At 47.8% G+C, this 25,972-nt stretch overlaps 1 protein-coding gene and 4 non-coding genes across 5 annotated transcripts; 3 read left to right on the top strand and 2 right to left on the bottom strand.

Annotated features, from left to right (window-relative positions):
• Nucleotides 1-3,216: 3,216 nt before the first annotated feature.
• TRNAL-CAG (transfer RNA leucine (anticodon CAG)) lies at nucleotides 3,217-3,299 on the bottom strand. The gene has a single exon. It is a non-coding gene; the product is annotated as a tRNA-Leu (tRNA).
• Nucleotides 3,300-3,847: 548 nt separating this feature from the next.
• On the top strand, nucleotides 3,848-3,919 carry TRNAG-UCC (transfer RNA glycine (anticodon UCC)). Its single transcript has one exon. It is a non-coding gene; the product is annotated as a tRNA-Gly (tRNA).
• Nucleotides 3,920-4,771: 852 nt separating this feature from the next.
• On the top strand, nucleotides 4,772-4,843 carry TRNAD-GUC (transfer RNA aspartic acid (anticodon GUC)). The gene has a single exon. It is a non-coding gene; the product is annotated as a tRNA-Asp (tRNA).
• An 8,813-nt stretch (nucleotides 4,844-13,656) lies between these two features.
• Nucleotides 13,657-13,730, top strand: TRNAN-GUU (transfer RNA asparagine (anticodon GUU)). Its single transcript has one exon. It is a non-coding gene; the product is annotated as a tRNA-Asn (tRNA).
• A 1,509-nt stretch (nucleotides 13,731-15,239) lies between these two features.
• LOC125086328 (low affinity immunoglobulin gamma Fc region receptor III-A) lies at nucleotides 15,240-21,886 on the bottom strand. The gene is made up of 5 exons (XM_047705575.1): nucleotides 21,749-21,886; nucleotides 21,042-21,062; nucleotides 20,438-20,692; nucleotides 17,365-17,619; nucleotides 15,240-16,621 (listed from the first exon to the last, which is right to left on the bottom strand). Exons 1-5 carry the CDS (start codon nucleotides 21,786-21,788, stop codon nucleotides 16,443-16,445), a joined length of 750 nt encoding a protein of 249 aa, XP_047561531.1. The 5' UTR covers nucleotides 21,789-21,886; the 3' UTR covers nucleotides 15,240-16,442.
• Nucleotides 21,887-25,972: the final 4,086 nt, after the last annotated feature.

Below are 25,972 nucleotides of genomic sequence, written 5' to 3'. Positions count from 1 at the left end.
ACATATATCTCATTCTCTCTTTAAAAACAGATAGAGGGTGTAAACAGATAGAGGGTGTAAGAAGGAAAGTTCTTTTGTGCTTTGTCATGAAAACATTTCAGATCCTCTCATTTGTGTTGTATCTATTAAACACACGACTTCATCTACTTTTAAATGACCGTTGTTACCAGTTTTGTTTCTTTGGGGACTGTTTATTGTATAATAGGCATCTTTATTTATTTATTTAAAGATTTTATTTATTTGACAGAGACCACAAGTAGGCAGAGAGAGAGAGAGGAGGAAGCAGGCTCCTCGCCCAGCAGAGAGCCCACGTGGGGAGCCCACGCGGGGCTTGATCCCAGGACCCTGGGACTACAACCCAAAGGCAGAGGCTTCAACTCGCTGAGCCACCCAAGTGCCCCTGTAATAGGCATCTTTAAGGAACAAAATCTCAAATGAGTAAATCTGAAGATCTCATTGGCTCGAGTAAGTGAGAATTGGGCACTATCCCATCTAGAAAGCAAAGGGGAGCTCCAATGCCTTATTCAAAATAGAAAGTTTTTATAGGAAGAAGGGTGGGGCAAGGAAGTTATTGGCAAAAGAAAAGAAAGGATTGTTCCAGACAAGGTCACCTTCCTTTAGGGCTAAGAACAGGGGGAATCTTACCTCTTCCTCCTTTGGGGGATGCAGTGGGCCCGGGTGAGGGATTCCTTCATTGGTACTGACTAGAACATCCCTGACTGACTGGTTAAGACTATTTCTGGGGGAGATTGAAACCGCTATTAGGTTAGGTATTAAGCCCCAGTTTGGTGACTTGGCCCGGCATAAGTGACTCCATCTTGGGCCTGTGGTTCTCTTTTTAACGTAGTTTGGTTAGTGTAATAACACCTATGTCACTCAGTTCCTCCTCAAAAATATTACAGCTAATTAAATCAAAATACACACCCAATATTTAAAAATCAAATGTTGCCACAAGGCTTCTAATGAAAAAAGGAACATTTTCTTGCCCCACTTTCAATTCCTCACAGGCAGCCATTTTTAAGTTTGTTTTTTTAAGGGACTTTTTATTGTGCAATGATTTTTGATTGACCAAGTAGTTGTGAAGATACTACAGAAAGTCACTATATATCCTTCACCCAGGTTCCCCTAAGGTTAAGATCTGACTTGTCAAACCTAAGAAGCTGATATTGGTATAATACAGATCACTGAACTGTAGACTGTATTCAGATTTCAAGTTTTTCCACTAATTTTTTTTTAAACAATTTCAGAAGCTGACCCAGGATCCTACACTGCATTTAGTCGTCATGTTTAACCCACAATCGGTGATGGTTTCTCAATCTTCCCTGTGTTTCATGACCTTGTGTTTCATGACCTTGATGTTTTTAAGGGTACCAGCCAGGTATTTGGCAGATTGTCCCTCAGTTTGGGTTTATGGGATGTTTTTCATGATTAGACCAAGGTTTTGGAGAAGAATGCCACTGGATGAAGTGCCCATCTCCCATGAATCTGATCAAGGGTATGTGATGGCAACAGGATGACTCACCAGTGATGTTCACCTTAATCACATGGTTAAGGTCAACTTGATCTTTTTTCATGTCTCTCTTATGAATACGGTGTCACTTTCATTTAGACACAGTTTTTAATTTAACGTTTGATCTTGTGTTCTAGGCCTGGTGTCTGACATATGTGAGCGCTCAGCTGATACTGAGTAAAACGTGTCTTGGTGAGAAGCAAGGGAAAGGATATTCCAAGTTGAAGATCAACCTGTGCAAAGGCACTTAAATTAGACCAGTGCTTCTCAAGCTTTCGTATGTACGTGCCTCACCTGGAGATCTTATGGACTTTGGGTCTGGTGGGTCTGAGATGCAGGCTGCAGTCCACATTTCTAATAAGCTCCTAGGCTCTCATCTAAGCCTCCCAACAACTCTGTATAGGTTATGCTGCAGGCAGACTTCCCAAGACCAAGGTCTAGTAAATAACAAAGAATGCAGTTTGTTTGGCAAACTGTTCTCAGTAGACCTGAAGAATCCATCTGTTCTCACCCCCCTTGCACTCGTGAACCTCACACATTCAGCCTCTTCATCTTGACAGTTCTGTCCTCTTCCCAGAAGGGCAACAGGATTTTTTCATAACCAGTTCCTCCTACATCTGAAAGCATCTTTTTTGTGATCACCAGGAGAAAGTAGCTCTTGCAAAAACAAATTCCGCAAGTTTACCTTTCCTCTGTGTTACGTCTCCTGATTCGTTCTGTTGAATTCATTTCCTGGGTTTTGGTGACAAAGCAAACGGACTGAATTAGAATTGGTGGTGGCGGTAGAGTCAGCAGCTGGTTAGGTTTTAACTGGGGGTCTGGACGGCAGCAAAGGAGTCAGGGTCCTCTATCTATCAGAAAAGTCAGATGCCTAGCCTGGCAGCATTCCAAAACTAAAGCCACAAGAAAGGCAGATCAAGCAGACAGGTCCAAAACAAAGAAGGCCTGAAACTGACCAAGTAAGGGAGAAAAGGACGGAAACCCTGCTCCCAGAGAAATCTCCTCCCCAACTGATAAAGACTCGACTCCCTGCTTAACAACTGTCAATAGAAGAGACCCGAACCCTGAGCGCAACTTTCCCCTGATCATTCCGGCTCTCACATCTCCAGAGTGCGTTCTTTCCCTTTAATAAACTCCTCACTTTCACCGCTCAACCACCAAGGTCTCTCCCTGAATTTTTCTCTTGTCATAAGACTAAGAGCCTCCGTCCACATCCGAGGGACTGCCTGGGTGGCGGCCTCTGGGCCCAGGGGTCTCCCAGTCCACCCCGCAACAGTAGGACTGGGCGGGGCACGATGGTGGGAAACATGAGGTCCACCACAGTTTGACACTGCTGTCTGAGCATTAGAAGACTCCGGCCAAGTTAGCAAAATGAAGGGATCTGAGTTGAGAGCTTTTCCTTGTTCAGTCGGAGGACAATTTGATATCTGCCTACCTTAGTGTGCTTGGCACATAGAAAGTGTTCAGATTTTTTTTTCATACTTAGGTATAGGTCTGAGTCTCAACTGCTTCTTGATTTCATAGACCTCTCCTGCCTACAATACAGAAAAAAAGAAAAATAGATTCAGTCCCATAATCACAATGAAGCATATATTCATATACAGATACGCAGGGCAAAAAGGTGTCGATTAAGCAATGCTCCTTTCTCCATGAATTCAATTGTATTTGTTGTTTGAAACAAAGTGAGGAGGGGAAAAAGGAAGTTTTGTCAGAAGTGGGATTCGAACCCACGCCTCCAGGGGAGACTGCGACCTGAACGCAGCGCCTTAGACCGCTCGGCCATCCTGACGTGGGAGCCCAGGCTTTTCATATTTCACTTTCAGATTGTCCCACAGCGCTGTATCATGACGTCAGGTCATGTCGATGCTGCCTTTATTGTTTTAACTAAAACTAGAACTCTCCCTGGGGTCCTTGGCAAAGTACGGAAAGTAACACAGTCTCTGACTCCTCCCTTCTCCTTCTCCACCATCCTAAACTGTAAAGATCCGTTTTTCCTTGCGCCCTTTCCCGCCGGTCTCCCTCCGACCCTCGGCCGCAGATCGCCGGTACCGGCGGATCCAGAGCTGGGGCGCGCCGAGTGCGGAGCTGGGAGCGCGGGTCAGAGCAGGCGGCGGGGGAAAATCCCCCGCCAAGCGAGGCTTCCGCTTCCCCGCGGGGCTCCTCGAACCCTCAACCCCAGCCCGCCTCGGTGGCTGGCGGACCTACTAGGAGTAATCTCGGGTCCATCCTCGCCAAGGGAAGGCTCCGTACACTCCGCGACCATAGAACTCTGAAGTCAGAAAAATTCGCCGCCTCCACTTTCCTTATATACGGAATGCCGGGAACCGTGGAGCGCCGGCGTTGGTGGTATAGTGGTGAGCATAGCTGCCTTCCAAGCAGTTGACCCGGGTTCGATTCCCGGCCAACGCAAACCTTCCTTTTCCTCCAGGAAGGGCGCGCGGGGCGCTTTTTTAAAAGCTCGCACCCAAACTGGGAAGGGCCGACGCTGCTCTTCCTCGCCAGGGCTCCGCGCGTCGCCGCAGAGCCCGCCCCGCCCCCCCTCCCCCGCCCCGCCAGCTGCGTTTGGGCGGTGTTGCACTCTGAGCGCTTTCCTCTCCGCCGCGCGTTCCCGCCTGCCTTTGAGCGCTTCCACCCGCCGAGGAACCTCCCGGTCCGGGTGCCGAGTCTCCCCGGGGCCTGCGTGCAGGGACATGAGCGGGTGCGTCCCCTCATGTCGAGGAACGGCACTCGCGGGTCTCCGTCAGCAAGCAGATCAATTATTTGAAGTCAATAAATGGAACGTTTTAAAAAGATGCCCGATTTAGCTGTTGGAGGAAGTTTAAGCACGCTCGGAGCAACTTAGGGATAGGAATCCACTTTTTCAACTGCAAACGTTATGAAACCGAAGTCCCGACCCAGTTCTGAAATCGGAATTTAACGCCCGGGAGGCAAAGGGTTTGTCTGCAAGTGTGCAATACGTACTGGCTTGAAAACTAAGGACGGAAAAAAAAATCTATGTATATTTTTATATTAGTTACATGTCGAAACAATATTTTGGAAATCTTGGCTCACATAAGATGTGGTATTAAAATTAGTACATGTTTCTTTTTAACGTGGCTGCAAGAAAATTTAAATACTCGGAGGGCTCTCCCCTTGTCGGTTGTGACGTGCCAGTCGAGGCAGGAAAGGCACGGCGCTGCCGGCATCTTCCACGGAATCCAATGTCCCGGCATCTTAGTAGTAACTTCCTAAATGATGAATTTGAAGAGTGTGCTGCGGTTTTCCTCGTTAGTATAGTGGTGAGTATCCCCGCCTGTCACGCGGGAGACCGGGGTTCGATTCCCCGACGGGGAGACAGAAAAGGCTTTTTTTTTTTTCTTTTTTTCCCGAAATTTCCTTGGTCTGCATTCTTGCTAACTGCAAAAACAAAAGTTATTCCTAAATAATTTTAGGTTCTCTCTAGGAGCATGGTTGTCACATGTGAGTTTCTTGATGATGGCCAGGAGTACTGGAGGGCACTGTTATTTTGACCCTGGTTCTTAACCCTGCAAGCAAGTTTCCACCCAAGAGGCCTGCGCCTGGGCTTAACCTCTCCCATCCCCATGATTTCTTGCTGCCCACTGGGGGACAATTCCAGGATCCCGGACTTACCTTGAGCCTTGTACTCCAAACTGTCCGTTCTTTCTTGCCCTCTCCCACACGAACGACTTACCTCCTTCTTTCTTTCTCCTGGGTATACCGCTATCCAGCAGAGGCCAGCCCACGTTCTCAAAAGTTTGCGATCTTTCCGCGGCCTCACTGCAACGAAGGTGAGTAAACAGAAATGAGCACTAGTCTGGCAATCAGAATCCCGGTCCTTTCACCACTAAGCAGCTCTTTGCTTTTGTTCAAGCCATTTTTTTTTCCTCTGAGTTTTGGTTTCTTCATCTGTAATGTGGAGGAGCCAAGAATTTTCCAGACTCTTTGGGGCTAAAGTCCTTTGAAGTAGTGCCCTGCACTGGCAGCTGGCACACAGTATATGCTCATGCTTTGAAAAGATACTGATTTTCCTGAATATAAGAGTAAGATAGTCCATGTAGAAAATATGGGAGATAAGCAAACCACAAAGAAAGAAGAAGCATCCATATTTCCATCACACAGGAAGTCCCTGCTAATATTTTGCTGCGTGTTTAGCTCTTCTGCATTTTTAAAATGTGAAGCTGGAATCACATTGTGCAAATCATTTTTTAACCTACTTGGGTGTTTACTTTAAAATGCAACTATTTCTAAATTCATTAAATGCTAGTCTAAAACACTATTTTAATGGCTTCGTTGTGCTATATTAAGGGCCACATCATCATTTCTTTAAGGAATCTCCTGTTTTTGAGCAGTTTTGTTGTCACAGTGTTTTTCTGCTTTTGAACCAGCTCTTGAAATCTCTGCTGTGTACTCTTCCACTCCCCCAGCAATTACTTTCATGATGGCCTCCATGAAATCTGTGGTCAGTGCATACTCAGTTCAAGGGTGAGCCAAAGATAAGAGGGCTTGATTTGTAGATTTGGTTTTCCTGGATGAGACTATCTCTTTTCTGCCTTTGACTTCTTCAATTTCCATCCAGTCTGGCAGCCCTAAGCCCTGCCTCACTGAAAGCGTGGGGAGTAAGACTAATTTTCTGCATTCATTTACACCACTGAGTCTGAGTGCCCTCATGATGAGGATCTCACCCATTTTGATTCCTTCTTCTGGGGCTTGAATGCTCTTTATTTTCAATCTGATTTGATTGCCTTACAGATGAGGTTTTTTTGTTGTTGTTGTTCCGAGTTTATAATTGTTATCCATGGAGTGGTTAGCATCCTGCAACTTCTTCACCATGATGGAAAGTGGGATTGCTTTTTAATTTTATTCATAGTGTTTTTGAACTTCAGAAGTTTCTAATTTTCATGTAGTCAAATACTTCCCCTGGCAGTTTTAAAACTTTTTTTCATATATAGAAAATTCCTTCCCACCCCAATATCAGATCAGTTTTTGCCCTTTTTTCCTTTTAGTAATTTTATTTCCTTTTGCTTTTTGATATTATCCCTTTAATTCTTTCTGACATTATTTTGAGATATAACATGCGGTAAGTCTATAACTCTATTCCCAACCCTCCACCTGATGGTTCTCCATTCAATTCATTGACTAGCCTATCCCTCAACCACAGATTTGAAATTGCATCATTGACGGCTACTAATCCAAACATCCTTCTCAAACAAAGCAAAACACATAATTGACTCTAGTCCCAGCTTGGGTCCATGAGACAATAGAGAAACCAGAAGATATCAAGCTTCCTCTTGGATATTGTGAATGACTGGGAGAGAATGGCTTGCATTCTTTTATGCTGCTGTCCTTTCTTGTCTTTTCTTGCTCATGATTTTGATATTCAATTCTGGGAATGATGTCCCACTCTGATTTCCAAGACAGTTTTGACTCCACTTGAATTATGAACTGTTTATCATGAACCTAGTAGATGGCAAACTTTCTCTTAGATATTGTGGGTCAATGGGATGATATAAATTTTCCTCTTACACCATTGGGATCTTTTCCACAGGAATTTGGGAGGAATCCAACACATGGACCTGGAGCCCTTCCTTCTCTCCACTCCCAGGTTGTCTTTTAAGAACAAAAAGAGGCACAGAACTTTGCCACAGTTTATCAGAATATACCCACCCTAGTCCATGACACCGTATTTCTTTAGAACTTTTCATCCCCTCATTCTCTATGTTAGAGGCAGAGGTGGGAACATGCTCTGCTTATATTTTAATTTGGTGTTGGTTTTATTTTATTTTTACTTTCCAGTTTACTCACTGTAGTAGATATGTGGGTTGGTTTGCTCAACACCTGTCCCAGTATTATTCTAGTTTACTTTCCTGTGCTGTTGAGGAGGAGCTAAAAATGACATTTTCTAGATTCCTCTGCAGCTGGGGTTCTGAAACTTAGGTTTCACCAACGGTGTGTACTTCAGTGAGATTTTGATTTGTAACTGAGTTACATGGAGAGACACAGAGAATTTACCGGTCCAAATTTAGACCGGTAAATAGGGGCCAATGCAACTTTGTTCTAGAGCGGGTGACTGGAAACAGCAGAAACTTTGTAATTTATTTTGTAGCAGTTTTGCCAGATAGCATGGCAACCTTGTATACATAATGGTTCCCGGGAGTTATTCCTGGAAGTCAGCCTGGAGTCTCTTTCTTCAGGCTTCCCAATGCCTGGTGAGTTATCTGTAGCCCTCCATAAAGGGCTAACCTTGTTAGCCCTTTAGCCCCTTATGGAGGCTAACCTCACCATGAAGGGCAAAGCCCTCCAGATAAGGGTTAACCCTAACCCTAACCCTAAATCCTTTTGTATTTAAATAAGCTAGAGTAGATTCTGTTGCTTGTGATAAAGAACCCTACTGTGTGCCCATCCTTGAATGGGAAGCAATCTAAGTAATCTCTCTACATCTGGCGTCTCTCTCCCACTAAGGAGCAACCCTTATTCTTGATTTTATGTATATTCTTTCTTTGGCTTTTGTAATAATTTCAATACATGTGTATGCATTATCAAATATATATATATATATATATATATATATTTATGTTTTTACACTTTAAAAATTTATGTAACTGGTATCAGATGGTACATATTCTTTTGCAACTAGTTTTTTAAAAATTATTATTATTATTTTAGATTTTATTTATTTATTAGCGAGATAAAGAGAGCACGGATAGGCAGAGCAGCAGGCAGAGGGAGAGGGAGAAGCAGGCTCTCTGCTGAGCAGGGAGCCTGATGCGGGGCTTGATCCCAGCACCCTGGATCATGATCTGAGCCAAAAGCAGCCACTTAAACCACTGAGCCACTCAGGTGCTTTTTTTTTTTTTAAAAAGATTTTATTTATTTATTTGTCAGAGAGAGAGAGGGAGAGAGAGCAAGCACAAGCAGACAGAATGGCAGGCAGAGGCAGAGGGAGAAGCAGGCTCCCCGATGAGCAAGGAGCCCGATGTGCGACTCGATCCCAGGACGCTGGGATCATGACCTGAGCCGAAGGCAGCTGCTTAACCAACTGAGCCACCCAGGCGTCCCGTTTTTTTGTTTTTGTTTTTTTTAACACAGTATTATTTTTATAGGATTCATTCATATTGACACATGTGGCCATGAATGGTATTCAGATTTTATGCAGTTGCAGTTTATGTATTTCATCTATTCCATATTAGTCCTTAAATAGATAGATAGATAAATGTGCATTTATGTATCTCATAAAACTGGTTCCCAGGTAATGTAAGTTGTAGTGCAAATACTATGTCAACCTTCTGTCGCGGCTGGCGCGACAAATCGATCAGGAATGTGAGGGTAAGAGGATGGTGAAAAGAAATTAAGAGACAAAGAGATGGGGGCAGGAGGACCACTGAGGAGGATGTCCCACAGTGCTGATTTTATTCCACATCTTACAAGCATTTATAAGGCAGACCACAATAGAAGGAATAATACATCAGTATCTAGTCAGATAACCGCAAGTTCCTATAACAAGTTTACATTAACTACAAACAGATCTCGTGATGCCAGGTAGTTACGGCTAATGCCATTAGCTACTATTGATACAAGAAGTTACAATCAACCAGGGAGTGGGTTATGGAAAGTACAGGAACAACAAGGACCAACTAAGAATTCATGACCCTGACCACATTGTTCCCTTCTGTAGGGAGAGTGTGTGGGAAGTCACACAGGTGAGCGCACGACACGTAGCACAGACCCTTTCTCGGTGTTACTCAACTTTCCTGTCCTTAACCACTTATCAAGGCATCCAGACTTTAAAGGAGACACAGGTCAAGGCCTGGTTTGATCCACGACTCCAACCATGCCGTGGCCTCCCAACAACCTTCCAAATCATCTCCTAAATATTTGATTTTTAATAATTGTTGCTTTTGTTTGATACAGCTCTCACTAGCTAAATGATGCTGCTATCTGAACCCTGGTTTAACATGGGGAACTATAACAACTTCCTGCAATTTCTTTCCAGTAGGTTGATAGCCATTAGGTGACTTTTTTCCTGAAATTAGGAAAGGATAGGTATTAATGGTACTGAATCCTTTGTCATCTTCTGTTGAATCAGCAACTGTAATACGTTTTTCCCCCTAGCTTTAAAATATTAACTGTGGAGCACCTGGGTGGCTAAGTCGGTTGGGTATCTGACTCTTGATTTTGGCTCTGGTGGTGATCTTGAGGTGGTGGGATCAAGCTCCCCATGGGGCTCTGAGCTCAGCAGGGAGTCTGCTTGGGGTTCTCTCTCTCATTCTCCTTCAGTTCCCACCCACCACCCCACCAGGTACTCTAAATACATATATACATACATAAAATCTTTTTTTTAAAGATTTTATTTATTTATTTGACAGACAGAGATCACAAGTAGGCAGAGAGGCAGGCAGAGAGAGAGAAGGAAGCAGGCTCCCCGCTGAGCAGAGAGCCTGATGTGGGGCTTGATCCCAGGTCTCTGGGATCATGCCCTGAGCCGAAGGCAGAGGCTTTAACCCACTGAGCCACCCAGGCGCCCCCATACATAAAATCTTTAAAAAAAATATTGTCTGAGGGTTTTATACATCTGTTTTCTCTATTACACAATGATCATTTACTGGAATGGTATGTGTAATTATCTTGGCCATAGCCACTCAGGCTGGCAACATAGTACAGCTGTGAGGCAGGGGCTCTGTGGAGTTGCCTGTTTTTGAATCCTGGCTCTCTGTCTCAGTTTCCTCATATGTGAAAAGGAATAATGACGATAATTATAATTCTCAAATGAGTTAATAGATGTTTAGAATGGTAGCCTGCAATGAGTAAGCATTAATTATCCTTCTATTCCTAAGACAATTATTAATGGTTGGCCTCCCAACCATTTAAAAAAAGAGAACCTTGTCCCATGAATTGAAGGTAAAATACAATATAGTTGAGGAAAAGGGATGCCTGTCCCTCAGTCACCTTTGAACCCCACATTTCCCCCATGGCCCGGTTGGCCTTACAGCCTCCCTCCTACCACAGGCTGGCCACCAGTGCCAGCAAAGGCCACAACACTTGGCTGATGTGCTGCTCTCTGTTATTTCCTGATTCTTGGTACCAAGGTTGGGTGGAGGCTTCAGTTCCCCCAAGTGGCCCCAAGCAAGGGTGACCACAGAGTAGTACTGAGTGGTATTAGGCAGCCACGGTCTTAGGGGAGGGCAAATTGACACTGGGCTCTTGTTCACTGGACCAGGGTTCAGGTAGCCCTGTCCTGGGAGACAAACAGGGACAGGGACCTATAACCAGGACTCGCAGTAGGTTGGCTTAAATTGAACCTGCAGGTTGGGAGGCAATGAATGGCCTCTGGGCAGTGCCCACATAGAGTTTCCTAGAGTTGGCCCACAGTGATATGGGGACTGGCTTTCTGGGGTGTCCAGGGAGAGCCAAAGCAGACCCTAGAAGATGACTCTTCCTGAGGGAGAGTTAGCTGGTATGGCCCTGACTAATCAGAATGTTATTGCCCGGGGGCGCCTGGGTGGCTCAGTGGGTTAAATCCTCTGCCCTTGGCTCAGGTCATGATCCCAGGGTCCTGGGATCGAGTCCACATTGGGCTCTCTCCTCAGCAGGGAGCCTGCTTCCCTTTCTCTCTCTCTGTCTGCCTCTCTGCCTACTTGTGATCTCTGTCTCTCAAATGAATAAATAAAATCTTAAAAAAAAAAACAAAACAGAATGTTATTGCCTGTATATTTCCCTTCTTGTAACAGGATTAATTGCATTCTAAAAGTTGACTATTATTTTTTTTCTAACAGATATATTTAACAGAAAATACTGTTTAATACATGTGCTAAACACTAAAGGTTGGTATAATGTTCCTTTTCCCTAGAACACATGTAAAACCTTGAGCAATCCACAATATGGGTGTGTTTATATTTTTATTAGTATTCAATCTAAGTATTTTTCAATTTCCATTCAATTTCTCTTTGATCCATCGCGTGCTTAAATAACACAAGTTTTAAATTTTCCATATATGTGAGGGTTTTAAAAGGTATTTTGTCATTGATTTCTGAGTTAAACTGCATTATGTTCAAAAATTATGTTCTATATAGTGCCAATTTCATGATACATGTTAAGACTTGTTTTATGGCCTCATATAAAGTCAAATTTTGTAAATGTTCCATAAGCATTTGAGAAGACTGTGTCACCAAAAATTATTGGTTGCAGAGTTGTAAATATATATTAAACCAAGTTGTAAATATATATTAAATATTAAATATATATTAAACCAATTAAACCAAATATATATAAATATACATATTTATATACTTAATTTTTTTCTCTGCTTGACCTATTGAATGCTGAAAGTAATATGTTGAAATCTCTCACTGTAGAATTCAAAGAGTCACTGTAAATGAATTTGTCAATCTTCCCTTGCAGGTCAAATAGTTCCTGTTTTTATATTTTAATGCTGTTTTATTAGATACATATGTTTTTAGAATTATTATGTGTTTGTCACAAGTTTAATCTTTTATTACCATCTGATGGCTATCTCAATCCCATAATGCATTATTTCTTAAACTTTATTTTGTCTGAGATGATATAGCCATATGCCAATTTTCTTTTTGTTAGCTATTCCTGGCATATCTTTTTCCATTCTTTTTCATTCAAGCTTTCTGGTTCTTTTTAATGTTTTAATGTTATTTTTCTAAAACAGGATAAAATATGTTTTTAAAAAAATCCACTTTAACTGGCAAATTTCTCCATTTCTTTATATTCTGATTTCACTGTTATATTTGGATTTATTTTACCATCCCATTTTGTATTTTCTTTGCCATGCCCCAGTTTTTCTTGTTTTTGTTTTGTGTGTGTGTGTGTGTGTGTGTGTGTGTGGTGTTTTCTTTTGTTGTTGTTGTTGTTTTGTTTTGTTTTTGCTTTCTTTTCTGGTTACTGGGTACAGGCAAAGTGAAGCACAGGAAATGTATGTGTGTTTAGAATGAACTGCAAAGTAATTTTTAATTCCTGCTGCCGGTCCAACAAAAGAGGGGAAGGTGACAGTAGAGGTCCTCAAAGCTGGACTTCTCGGATGAGTAGAATTTCCCGTAACATGTTGATGATCAGTATAAAGTTGCCAACTTTTTATTTTGCCAAATTAGGAAATTTGTAAAACAACCACAGCCCCAACTATCATCTATCCTCACCATAATTTTATAAAGTAAAGAACACTTAAAAACAAACTTTTGTAAAATTGCAAGAAAAAAGGTAGTCTCAATGCGGAGATCATTTGGCGAACTTATCGGACACACACACACACACACACACACACACACACGCGCGCGCGCGCGCGATGGACATCCGTCTACACTCGTGTGTTCGCTCATTTCACCAGCGTTACGGGACACTGTGGCCTGACCTAACAGGACCCGAGTAGAGGGTGGTGGTGCCGAAGGAAGAGGAGGTTCTGGGCGGAGGCTGCGAGGGGCCCCCGGACCCTCCTCACGCTGTGGGTGCCGGGTGCGGCCAGGAACGGCGGGAGCGGGTGGGTAGGCCTGTGGCCGCCACGTGCGCCGAGAACCGGAAGCGGAGCTTCCCCGGGGCAGGAGCGAAGGGGGGGCCCAGCCCGGACCAGGATCCCGGCGCTGATGGTGTTGGGTGCGGGGTCCCTGCCCTTGGCTGTTTAGATCCGGATACTTCGGTGGGAAAGCCCCCAAGTCACGGCCTTTAGAAACTCTGCGTCCGTCCGGGGCCCAAGGCGCTCGCGGAAACCGTCGGAGCAGCGGGGGCGGAGGTGGCCTCGCTCTGTGGCTGCTTCAAGGTTTCATGCTGCGGGGCAGGAGCGGACGCGCGATGCCGTGTTTTAAATATGCACAGGGACAGGCTGGCGCGGACACAGCAACTGGCCAGACCGGGGCGGGGGGGAAAGTTGGCTGCGCTTCCCGGAGCAAAACCAAGCGAGCGCGCGAGCCCACGGGGAGCCTCGGTGTCGGCTCCCCCCAGAGACGCGGCTGCTCCGGCTGCGCGGCGGGTCGGGGAGCCCGAGGCGGCCCCAGGGCGAGCCCGAGCCAGCGCGGGGAGCGCCCGGCTTCCCTGGGGCCGCCCCCACCCCCACCCCCGGGTTTTGGGGCGCAGGAGGAAGCCGCGCGAACGTTCTCTGCGCTGAACTGACTTGGCAGAGGCCGCAACTCCCGCCTGTCTCTGTGGCGCAATCGGTTAGCGCGTTCGGCTGTTAACCGAAAGGTTGGTGGTTCGAGCCCACCCAGGGACGGGGCCTGAGCGTTTTGAACCCCGGGGTGTGCCTCCCGGGCGGCGGAAGCCGCGGAGGCGCCGACCGTGGGGGGTTCTCACGCTCCCCGCCCCGCGGTCGGTAGCAAGACTTTTGGCGGCTTGAGTCAGGTTCTACGAAAAGGGCCCCGTGAAACTGGTGTTTTCAGAATGTTTGCGAGCAAAGGAGACGCGTCCTGACGAGCCGGAGACGAATTCGGTAGCGCCTCTGAGGCTGCGGGCCTTCGTGCGTGGGTTCCCTGACTTCGGAGACAGGCGCGTCCGGAGCCTGGGCCCTCAGTCCCTCCGGTCCCCCTGCGGACCCGCGTCCGGGGAGGCCGCCTTCCGAGCACCTGTCCGGCCGGCGCCTTCCTCCCGGCCTTCCACTGCCTCACCACTCCCCCGTCGGGTCACTGCAGTAACTACCTGACTTGAGGGGGGTCCCCAGTCTTCAACGCCCCTCTGCCCTCCTTTCTCCACGCAGCTGCCAGAGCGCCTTCAAACCTGTTGCTAAAACGCAAACGTGTTCTGCTTAAAATCCCCCAGGGCTTGCTCAGCCGGCTGGGCTCTCCTTAGCTGGGAAGGCAGGGCCTCTCGAGATCCGGCCCTCACCTCGCTCCTCTCCCTCCCTGGCTCTCTACCCTCGAAAACAGCGAACCTACTTTCTTGAGTCCGCCTCTGGCTTTTGAACCTCTGCGCATAGACCTTCGGCGTCTGTCCCCTTTGCCTGGTAAACCCTCACTCGTCCTTCCGCACTGGGAAACCGAGCCTCTTCTCCGAGGCTGTTCCTCCTTCTCTCCTCCCGCCTTTCTCCCTGGAACCAAAGCCCCTCCAGGAATGGCTCCGTGTTGTTCATCTCTCTATCTTCGGCACCTAAACCCAAGCTCGGGGCATTATAGGTACTAAACAGATGTGAGTTGAAGATTTTATTTATTTATTTGAGAGAAAGAGAGTGAGAGAGAGCGAGCGAGCAGGGTGAGGGGCAGAGGGAGAAGCAGACTCCCCGCTGAGTGGAGAGCCTCAGCCAAGGCAGACACCAACCTACTGAACCACCCAGGCACCCTAGATGTGAGTTGGCCATCTGGGGTTTCCTGATGCACTTGCCTCATGTCTGGATCTCATGTAATATTCAGACATTAAGTTTCAATCGTGTTGGGGTATAGCTCATAACCCACACAATGAGACTGACCCTATCTATGCCTCTGTCCAGGCCCCTATCTCCTTCCTGGGGGTGCCTTCTCCTGCCCACCACCTGCCAGGAACTGACTCTAAGGGCCACCCACCTGGCCACCCACCTTCCCATCCCGCACCACCCATAAAAGTCCCTTCATTCAGTTGCCTCAGCAACATTGGTGAGTCCACAACTGGTTGGTTCATGTGAGCTGTGCGGATATGATTTCAGTATCCAAACTCATCCCTGATAGATTTTCAGACAACAGGAGGAAAAATGGATTTTACCATTTGGGTCTTATTATCACAGTTTTTCCTTCTTCAGAGAGCAGCTAGCAAGATCTGTCCAAAGCTTTATTGGAATCAGGAAATGCTCTGTTGAAAGCTTCTAATACAGAAAGACAGCTAAGCTTTCTCCCACAAGTAACGCTCGTGACCCCACTCCCCAAATCCATAGTCACTGACTGGGGAAGGGATTTCCAAGTTTCAGAGTTCAGCACAGCAGAGTCGAGTACATTTCATATGGTGCATCCAGCATTTGTCAGATGAATAGTGTGAAGCTGGAGGTATATATTAAATACTGAAGCAGAAAGCGGGTGACAGTCCCCTCATCTCCTCTCCCTAATTCCTACTATCCTGGCCCACACATGTCCTCACCGCTGGCCCATTGTCTCCTGAGCAGCTCTCATTGGCTCTTTCCCGTCATGCTTTCTCAGTTCAGACCCAGAGGGATCTCTGTTCACTGAGCTGCTTCTGCGGCAGCGATGTGTCTCTCCTCCCTATGGACACAGTTTCTTCTGTGCTCTCTTTTCCAGGACCTCCCATCCCTAACCCCATTCTGGGAGCATTTTCTACTCCTGCCATTGAGAGCGGTTCATCATTAAGTACTCACACGCCGTCCCAGTTCTGACAGGGGCTCCCCCCAAAAATCAATTCTACATCACCCCTGTGATTTTTCTGTACCTACAGCACCGCTCACGTTCTAGGAAGACAGCGCAGGCCGGGGTCTCCCCGGTCGGTCCTGGACTGCCTTGCTCTTTCTCAACCACTCCCTTCGCTGGTTGTGCTGTTCTCCCCTAGACTCTCAACAGCCCCCACAATCTGTCTGGAAGGGGTTTTAGGGTGCCTAGAAGGCAACCCGTCCTGGAGCAACAGATGTAGACCACTACTCAGCTGGTCCTTGGCCATAATTTTCTTATCTCCTTATCCTGTTATTTAAGAACTACTTTATACATCGGGTCACCATCCAGAGTCGGCATTGTGGCTTTGTTGTGACAGACAGTCGGGCAGAGAAAGTATCTGGGTAGCGTTGAGACTTCAAGTCTGAGTACTGTGTCTGCTCGCTGAGGCTTCATGGTTGGCCTCTGAGATCACAGACCTTTCCTTTCTAGCAGAGACCGAGAGAAAATGGAGTTGAGTGGAGGACCCTCAGCCTAGACCCTGAGGTGTGCTTTTCCTGCTGCTCCCAGAGCTGCCTAGTGGGGAGGATGGGATGGTGAATCCAGAAAGAGGCTCAGAGGTGCTGCTTTTACTACCCCCATTTGTCCTAAGGGCCCTGTTTCCAGGAGACTTTGCTGTTTTTCCAGGCCCGCTTTGAGTTATGAAGGTCTCTCTGCATAGCAAAATACAGTCCCGTGTCCACTGCAAATAGGAGTGCCATCACCACGGCGAAAGGGATATGGGGCCAAAATGGGAGGAGTGATGAGGTGGATGGAACCGGTGGACCTAATGGGAGAAGAAGAGGGGGGAGAAAAATGACAGTTGTTAAGGCATGAAATTTGGCATCTGTCCAATTCTTTCCTTTTATTTAGTGGTTAAATAAATATAAAGGTCTTTGAATCTTTGGTGTGATCCTAGAGACCCATTAACGCCCCTCCCCTTTCCCCCACTCTGTTACAGTTACTTCATCTGTAAAGGCGATAACCTCATATCGTTGTGGTGAGGGGTCATTGGGATGGTCAAACCGGGTGCGTGGAAAGAGGCACTTAGCACAGTGTCCAGCGCACTGAAAGGTACCCAATAAATGTCGTCTTGTCTTTGTTACATTACAGAAAGGGAACTGGAGATTCAGAGAGACTACTGGTTTACCCGCTGTCACGTGGTTAATGAACAGCAGAGCCAGGACCCAGTTCCTATGGTCTCTCTGTGAGCATGCGAGGGGCGCCCACCAGGTTGGCTCTTGGCTAGGACTTGAGGCTTGGAGAGGAAGAAGGGCAGGCGAAGATGGGTCAGCACTGTAGGGACATAGAACCTTGCGGACATGGTTTGATCGGGGTAAGGAGGGACAGGTGTACTTATGGGGCAGGAAATGTGGCTTCTGTTCGTGCCAAGTCAACGACAGCCTTCAGAACCCCTTGTCAAAAAAGCCTGTGGAACAGTCCAGAATCTCCTCTCCACTCATCTTCACAGCGCAAATGCAGACTTCCTGCCCAGGGGTCCCAGACCCTCGAGGGCTGCACAGCTCTTACCTTGAATGATGATGTCCACAGCCTCTGAAGACTCATTTCTCTTCCCGATAAGCCCCCTGCAGAAGTAGGAGCCATTATGTTCACTTCTTGCTGCTGGGATGTAGAACTCAGAATTATCATAAGAAAACTTTCTGCCTCTTCTATTCTGGAAGTATTGGACATTCCAGACGGGCTTGTTCTTCCAGCTGTGGCACCTCAGCCGAATGGGCTCCCCCTCCTGGAACACCCGCCGAGGGGTCTGGAGTAACAACCAGCCTGAAAGACACAGAGACCACAGGCCCAGGAGGCTTCAGCGGGAAGGGGACACTCAACACCCAGATCCTAGGGCGTCACAGAGAGCCGGCCTGGGAGCCATCCCTGCAGAGCTCGCTTTGGGAGAATGCCCACGGGACCCTGCAGGAGAACTCACATCACACCAGGACTTTTTGTCTAGTGGGGAAGAGGGATGCACAAATCAAACCATAAGGGTAGGGCAGAGGATCTAAGAGAAGAGGGTCGGGGGAAGCCATCTGCAGGGTCCTTAGGGTTGCCCTGGGGTTTGCTATGACAGGTAAGGAGCAGCCACCATAAGTTCTAGGTCAAAGAGTAAAATTTGCATTTGAAAATGATGATTTGTAGAGCACCAAAGGGTGGGTGTCTCGGTTGGTTGAATGTCCAGCTCTTGGATCTGGCTCAGGTCATGACCTCAGGGTCGTGGGATAGAGCCCCACGTCGGGCTCCGTGCTCAACTTGGCATCTGCTGCAGATTCTCCGCTCTCCCTCTGCCCCTCAACCCATGCACGCACATGCTCTCTTTCTCTCAATAAATAAATAACTTAAAATAAAAAAAAGAGAGAGAAAATGATGATTTGCTCCACTAAAGGAAAGGTAGAGGGGCACCTGGGTGGCTCAGGGGGTTAAGAGTCTGCCTTCGGCTCAGGTCATGATCCCAGGGTCCTGGAATCGAGCCCCACTTCGGGCTCCCTCCTCGGCGGGGAGTCTGCTTCTCCCTCTCCCTCTGCCTGCCACTCCCCTTGCTTGTGCTCTCTCCCTCTCTCTGTCAAATAAATAAATGAAATCCTTTAAAAAAAAATAAAGGAAGGGTAGACTTCAGAAGGAATAGATAGTTGTGGGAATAAGGTCATTGGGTGTCCCCTGAAGTGGCTACAGAAACTGCGAAGCACAACTCAGAATGAAAGTCAAGGAGAGGAAAGAGGGACGTGACCGGTAGTGCTCACGGTAGCTGGTCCTTTCTCAAGGGCCCCAGGGCCTCTGCAAGGCCAGCTTCACCACTGAGCAGAACCTTCAAGACAGAAAATCCTATATCACCAGGACTGTCTTGCCACGTAACCGGAGTTCACCCCTAGAAAACACGAAATCACGGTCAGGAAGCTGACCAAAATAATGAAAGACGGCATTGCAGATACATTTCTAAATGACACAAGAAAAACGTCGACGAGGCCGAGTTAGAAAGACAGAATACAAGAAACAGATAAGCAGAGAAAAAAGAAGAAGAAAATGTGCTTACACATTAGTAGGGCTTTTCCCCGAGGGACAGGACTACCAGCCATCTTAGTTTTCTCCCTTTTACTTTTCTATATTTTAGAAATTGAGCCCAATTATATTTTAGAAATTTAGAACCCAAATATATTTTAGAAATTGAACCCAGATGACTTTTGAAATAAGAACAGAACAGTAGGGACACCGAGGTGGCTCAGTTAGTTAAGCAGCTGCCTTTGGCTTGGTTCATGATCCCAGGGTCATGATCCCAGGGTCGTGGGATTGAGTCCTGCATCTGGCTCCTGGCTCAGAGGGGAGCCTGCTTCTTCCTCTCCATCTGCTTATGCTCTCTCTATCTCAAATAAGTAAATAAAGTCTTAAAAAAAAAAAAAAGACAGTCAAGAATTTCTCCTGGTGAAGTTAATGCTTATAGTCACATCTTAGTACAGTCTTTATTGACGGGACTTCTAAAGCCAGCTTCTACACCAAACTCTGAGGCAAACTAAGAGCTCTCAGGCTTGATTTTTCTATTGCTTCTTATTGGTAATTCTCCCTTTTATTTGGTCAAAGGTAGCCATGTCTCACCTAGTCAGAGAACACACATTCCTCCCCGTAACTCCGTAGCAGGAGGACCGTGTCAGCTACATGGTGGTCAGAGGCTAAGGAGCCATAAGAATCAGCGCCAGAGGCCCAGTTCCATGAAATCCTTTACAAGCCCACCACCATCAGGGCCCCCCCTTCTCCTCCAGGTTCCTTCCACCCATACACATCGCGCAACTGAGGCAGCCATTGAAGTAGCATCAGGCTTTTGAGGGGACACTGTGGGTTCTGGGCCAGGTGGTGTGACTCCAGGGACAGCAGACACAGCCTGTGTCTGATACCCTTCCCTCACCTTTTTCTGAGTGGAGAGATTTACAGTGAAGCTTGTTTTTTGGTTTTTGTTTGTTTGTTTGTTTGTTTAAATAAGAGAGAGACAGAGCAAGAGAGCAAACACAAGCAGGTAGGGGGGCAGAGAAGCAGGTGCCCCAACTGAGAAGAAAGCCCTATGTGGGTCTTGATCCTGAGGCCCTGGGATCATGACCTGAGCTGAAGTCAGACACCTAGCCAACTGAGCCACCCAGGCGACCCTACACTGAAGTTTTAAGTTTGAGTGTGGCACTGATGTGGCACTGATGGGGACAGAGAGGTGGAAAGGACCTTGGGCTGCCCAGCAGGGTTTGGAGGGTCACTTAGAACATGTGCATCTAAGGGTCAGAAGGAGATGGAGGTCATAAGAACAGATTCATTCATTACTCAATAAATATGAGAGAGCATTAAGGGCACAGCCTGACCTTCAGGTGACGCCATTCCCTGGGGTACATTCTATGGGGACGGTGATTGCGGGGACTGTGCCCTGCAGAGTCCTGGGTCCATTAGGCGCCAGCTTTTGACATTTGGCCTAAGGCCTGCCTGGGGCTAAGACTACAATGGTGATGTAAGTCAGGGGGGCCGCAGGTCATCTCATCTCAATTTTAACCCCCAAGACTCAGCTCTTCTCAAGTCTTCCGTTTTCACCATTTATTGGTGAGTCCCCCCTTCCCCTTCACCCACTCACCCACGAGGACTTCTAGCTGCACGGGGTCACTGAGTTCGGAGAGGCCCGTCTGGCACCTGTACTCGCCGCTGTTTTCAACGCTGGCAGCTTCGATGACGTAGCTGGTCTGACTTGAGATGAGGGTCCCATTGTGCAGCCACCGGGTGGAATGGTTCCCAGAAGGATTGGCCCCCTGGCACTTGAAAGTCACACTGTCGAACGTGAGGACCCTATTGCCTGGAGGGTCTGAGACCACCACAGCCTTTGGGAGGTCCGCTGAGGAGCCAAGAGAGGGTGGGTTAGGGCAGGGAGGGGGGGTCTTACACTGGCATTCCCGGGGAGGCTCAGAGCCAGAGCGAGCCCACGTTGGCGACTCTGCCTTGGTCTGTGACTCAGACTTAGAGCATCTTGGCTTCAAGGGACTTAGCCCTATTTCTGGCCTCTCACTAACCTGAGGAAGATGAACCAGAGAAGCCTAGGGCCAAGCCCGACTGTACTGGAAAAGTGCCCCCTGACACCCCGAAGCCAGCCATTTCCCACACGGTGCAGATTTCCCAAAGTTCCACGGCTGTTACACTGCACACCTCCCTCCTTCCCTCCATCCCAGACCACAGAGCAGACTCACCAGCTTGCGTGCCGGCAGAAACTGCAAGACAAAACAGTGAAACAAATATTGAGCAGAAGCATAGATCAGGCAGCTGGAGTGTGGAAGGAGTGTACGTTGCCCTGCCAGCCCCTGCCCTGAGAGTCCTATGTCACCAAGAATCAAGATATGTATGGCAGCTAGCTTTCCCGCCGCCTGCCTTCTGGTCACCAGTGTCTATGCCTCCTGTCCTCTTTCCACCCACACCCCTGCTTTCAGCACCACTCCGTTCCTCCTCAGTCCCAACTCAAACACCCAAAACAAAGGCACAGATCGATTTTCCCTGAATCAAGCCAGAGACTGCCTCAACCCAAGTCCTCCGCAAAGGGTGGAAATCAGAAGTCCTAGAGGGGAACCCAGGGATGTCAGAACAGAAGAGACAGAACTTCGGGACCATCTATCTGGTCCATAGTCTTCAGTGTACAGATAGGGAAACTGAGCCCCAGCAGCGTGAAGTAACAGAGACTCCCCAGGCCCCCTTCGCTTTCTGGTTATCCCCAAATCTGAGCCCGAGTTCTTGTCTCTAGGCCCCCGGTAGTTTGTCCTGGGAGCTCCAAGGAGACCGCTCCGTGCCGTGCCATAAGGGGTCCTATTCCTTGGTAGGGATACCCTCCCTGGCCTGAAAAGTGGGCTCCGCTGAACCCAGGGCCTCTGGAGCTTCTCTCTCAGTCCCAGTGACTCTGACTCACCTACAAGCAGCAGAGCCGTTGAGGGCAGCAGCTGCCACATGCTGCCGCATCAGAGTGAACGAGTCACCGCAGATTCACTGAGCCCGTGAGGGACACATGCAGCTCCCTTGAAGAGAGGAAGTAAATAGTCTTTCTCCCCACCCCCCAGCTCATTACTCTCTAGGTTCCTTTTCCCAGAATGTCATCTGATTTCTGAACCAGAATTCTGACAAGTGAGCCCCACGATAGGGCAGGAAGGGTAAGAAAAAAGTCTGGTCGAGAAGCCGAGTTGGCATGTGCGCCCCCCCCCCCCCCCGTAGGGATTCAGTGACGCAGAGTCTGTGAGAATGACTCCTGGTACATCTCAAGGTATTTTCCCCCAACCTATGGATTTGCATCCATTCCGCAACAAAAACAAGATATCAGGACCCTGGGGACCAGACTCAAGAGGGGAGAACCTTCACTGAGTGACCTCTGTTTGTACCTCAGAACTTGTCACTGCCTGGACCTGGCTCCATCCAGCCAGCACTCACCTGCATACTTTTAAATCTGGAGATGCCAGAGAGTGTCCCGCCCTCGAGCGTTATCTGCACCGGCATATTTTTCAAAATTCAAAATGCATGTGCCTTGGGATCTGCAATGCACTTCTTAGCATGAATTTGACCACGAGGTTCACATCCTCTGTTAAAGGAAACCCAGGCAGTGGGGTAGGAATAGGGCCCTGGGAGGGGGAATGTCACTGGTTGCAGGGAAGGCAGGGAAGGAGAAAGGGAGGGAAGGGCAGCGGGGAGGAGAGAGCAGGAGCCCTTTACCTTCATCCCACCGTTACCAGGGCTGAGCTGAGTCACAGCAGTTCAGGTGAGCTCAGCCCTCAGGGACCCACTGGGTCTGGGCTAGCCTGAGCTCTTTGCTGGAGAAGGTGGAGGTGCTGTGACTGGGAACCAGTTCTGTGCTCCCCAGATGCACCCTTCTTCCCAACACATGCACCTCTGTACCCTTCCCCTCCCCACTTTGTTTAAATCTAGGTTGCAGACAGAAAATCAAAGGGCTCTGTTTGGCCGTGCCACTGCCCCAGTGGGCTCCTGGATAGCAGGGACAGGTCTCACTTGGAAGAGCTTTGGAAATGGCCAGGAGGTAAGCAGCAGACAAATGTGACATTTGGCAGTGGTAGAGGGGAGGAGGAGCAGGCACAGGTGTCTGCTGACCACTGCTTGGGACCAATGCCCCTGTCCACTCCAAAATCATATCAAAACCACTTCTCAGGATTTCATATTGCTTTGTTTTGCTCCTAGTAGAGATCATTGGTGCACGCCTTAATCTACCCACTTCTGGTAGCAGAGCCTCCCCCACAGTTAGCTGTCTGGTTAGGATCCACTTGGACTGGGAACCAGGCATCCCTTCTAGGGCTCCCTCTTCTTTTTTCTTTTTTCTTTTTCTTTTTTAAAGATTTTATTTATTTATTTGACAGACAGAGATCACAAGTAGGCAGAGAGGCAGGCAGAGAGAGATGGAGAAGCAGGCTATCTGCTGAGCAGAGAGCTCGATGCGGGACTCGATCCCAGTCTGGGATAATGACCTGAGCCGAAGGCAGAGGCCCCAACCCACTGAGTCACCCAGGTGCCCTCTTTTTTTTTTTTTTAATATTTTATTTATTTATTTGACAGAGAGAGGGAGAGATCACAAGTAGGCAGAGCAGCAGGCAGAGAGTGAGGTGGGAAGCAGGCTCCCTGCTGAGCAGAGAGAGCCTGATGTGGGGCTCGATCCCAGGATCCCTGAGATCATGACCTGAGCCAAAGGCAGAGGCTTTAACCCACTGAGCCACCCAGGCGCCCCTCTAGTGCTCCCTCTTAAGAGAAGCATTTACATCCATCAAAATCCAGACCAGCATCTGAAAACGTAAAGCCCCATGCTACAGCACAGGATGCTTCTCTGGGTAACTTAGGCCCGGAGAGTGCCCCCACCCTGGGGCTGAAGGAGGACTCCCCACCCCACCCCTGCGCTCTCTGTTCTTCACAGTTCTGCGTGGTTTTCTCGCACGTGGCTCGCGGTCCGTGGCATTCCCTTTAGTTTGCCTTCTCTGCAGTTTTATGGTCTCCTCTGACTCATCTTCTGTCTGTGGTCTTCATGTACAGGGAGGAACTATCAGCTGCAGAGGAAGGAGGGAGCCCCAGGAGGACTGTGAGAGTGGGGAGCACTCTGCAGGTTTTCATAAGGCTTACTGAGCCAGCCTCAGCTTGGGCGTGGGGTGGCAAGGGCTAATTTTATGGGGTAGCTAAAATGCACGGTTTTTAAAAGACAGATGTTCTTGGTCTAGCTCCTCTCTTCTTTCTTTTTTAAAAAGACTTTATTTATTTATTTGTCAGGGAGAGAGCACAACGGCAGGCAGAGGGAGAATCAGGCAGAGGGAAAAGCCGGCTCCCCACTGAGCAAGGAGCCTCAGGTGAGACTGGATCTCAGGACCCCAGGATTATGACCTGAGCCAAAGGCAGATGCTTAACTGACTGAGCCACCCAGGCACCCTTCCCCTCTCCCTTCTTTTCTCCCCATACTTTCCCTTCAACACTGAAATGCCAGCCACAGCACCAGGTTCTGAGATTACCAGGCCAGTTTTCATCCCCCTGGGACTCACACCTTCATAGGGGGAGACCAGCAGATAAGCACTTGCAGTGCTGTAGGGACTATGAGAGTATTTGCAAAATTCTGTTTGTGCATAAAGAAGGCATCTGTGGGACGGGTCCACTTGGGAGAGAGAACACTTTAATTGGATCACAAAAGACAATTGTATGTTTGGCAGGAAAGTTTTGAGAGAAAGGCATTTCAGGCAAACAGAGAGGCATGAGCAAAGATGGGGTAAAGTAGGCTGCCGTGTTTGCGGAGCCGGGGATAGCTCCACCAGATTAGTGAGAACCACAAAGGAGAAGCACTAGCTAAAGGGTTAAGGATGGGGTGCCTGGGTGGCTCAGTCGGTTGGGCCTCTGCCTTCCGCTCAAGCTCAGGTCATGATCTCAGAGTCCTGGGATTGAGCCCGGCTTTGCTTGGCTCCCTGCTCAGCAGCGAGCCTGCTTCTCCCTCTCCTTCTGCCTGCCGCTCCCCCTGCTTGTGCTCTCTCTCTCTCTCTCTCAGATAAATAAAATCTTTAAAAAAAAAAAAAAAGAAGTGCAGGCTAGGAGCTGACGGCCTTCCCTGGTGACGCAAATGAAGTTGTGACACCCCCTATCTCCTTACTCCCAAGCTTTGCTTTTCCTTTGTGGTATCGTCAAATTTCAGTAAGGTCTTTGAGGGCAGGGAATCTGTTCCTCTTGTTTATGTTGTATCCCCAGCATTTGGCACAGTGCCTACAACGTACTTGGCACTTAGTATCTACGGAGTGATCATGAAGGACTTTGTATGTCATGGTGAACAGTCGATGCCTTCTTAGATTCTCTCAGAATAATTTTTATAGAATGTAAAAGCAATCACCAACATTTTGAGCTGGGGAATGACATGATCGGTTTTATGTTTTATACAAATTACTCTGCTACCAGTCCAATAAATAAATTGGAGAGGAGAGAGATCAAAGGTGGAGGGAAAAGTTGGGCAGTTATTTTAACAGTGTAGCCAAGAGGGGACTCCCTGTTAAAGAAGTGGAAATGCAACGGAAGCCTCTAAGAGACTTGTGAAGAAAGGAGAAAGGACAGGATTTGGATGAGTGATTGGTTCTGTCATAGAGAAGGAGGGGTCTGGGCAATGATCTGGTTAGCAGGAGGATGGTGGTACATTTCATGGACATAAGAAGTGAAGGAAGAGGAGCAGGCTTTGAGGGGGAGATAATGATCTTAGCTCTTGACATTATTAAGCTGGAGGTAGTTATGATCTTAGGTGGAGATTCTAAGTAGGCAGTTGGGTATATGACCTGGGAACTCAGAAGGCAGGGCTGGACAAAAGATAAGATTTAGAAGGCATCAACATGCTGTTTTAAACTTTTGATAACAGGTTTAGTCCTTTTCCTAAGAAAAAATGCAAATAAATATACACATAAATTTCCCTATAACTTAAGACATTTCATATGAAGCCCATCCAGAGAACCTAGGTTCAGATATAGTATGGGTAAGATCTCTCTGACTGTCAGACTATTGAGTGAGAAAAAAAGGGGGAGGTCCAGTGAGGGAAGGAAGTAGAGGAGATGGGAGGGAGGGGCAGGAGAAGAAGGGGAGCAATGGCAGAAACTTGGCACCCAGCAACTTTTCAGGGTGTGAAAAGGAAGAA

Source organism: Lutra lutra, chromosome 15 (assembly GCF_902655055.1).
Source record: "Lutra lutra chromosome 15, mLutLut1.2, whole genome shotgun sequence".
NCBI classification, from domain to species: domain Eukaryota; kingdom Metazoa; phylum Chordata; class Mammalia; order Carnivora; family Mustelidae; genus Lutra; species Lutra lutra.
This window is presented reverse-complemented; position numbering and strand designations above follow the sequence as displayed.

Excerpts from the sequence above, each read along its gene's own strand:
- LOC125086328 (XM_047705575.1), bottom strand. The coding sequence starts at position 21,788 with ATGTGGCAGCTGCTGCCCTCAACGGCTCTGCTGCTTGTAG. Across the intron at positions 20,693-21,041 it reads TTCTGCCGGCACGCAAGCTG|CGGACCTCCCAAAGGCTGTG; the intron begins GTGAGTCTGCTC and ends TTGGCTCCTCAG. Across the intron at positions 16,622-17,364 it reads TGTGGACATCATCATTCAAG|GTCCACCGGTTCCATCCACC; the intron begins GTAAGAGCTGTG and ends TTCTCCCATTAG.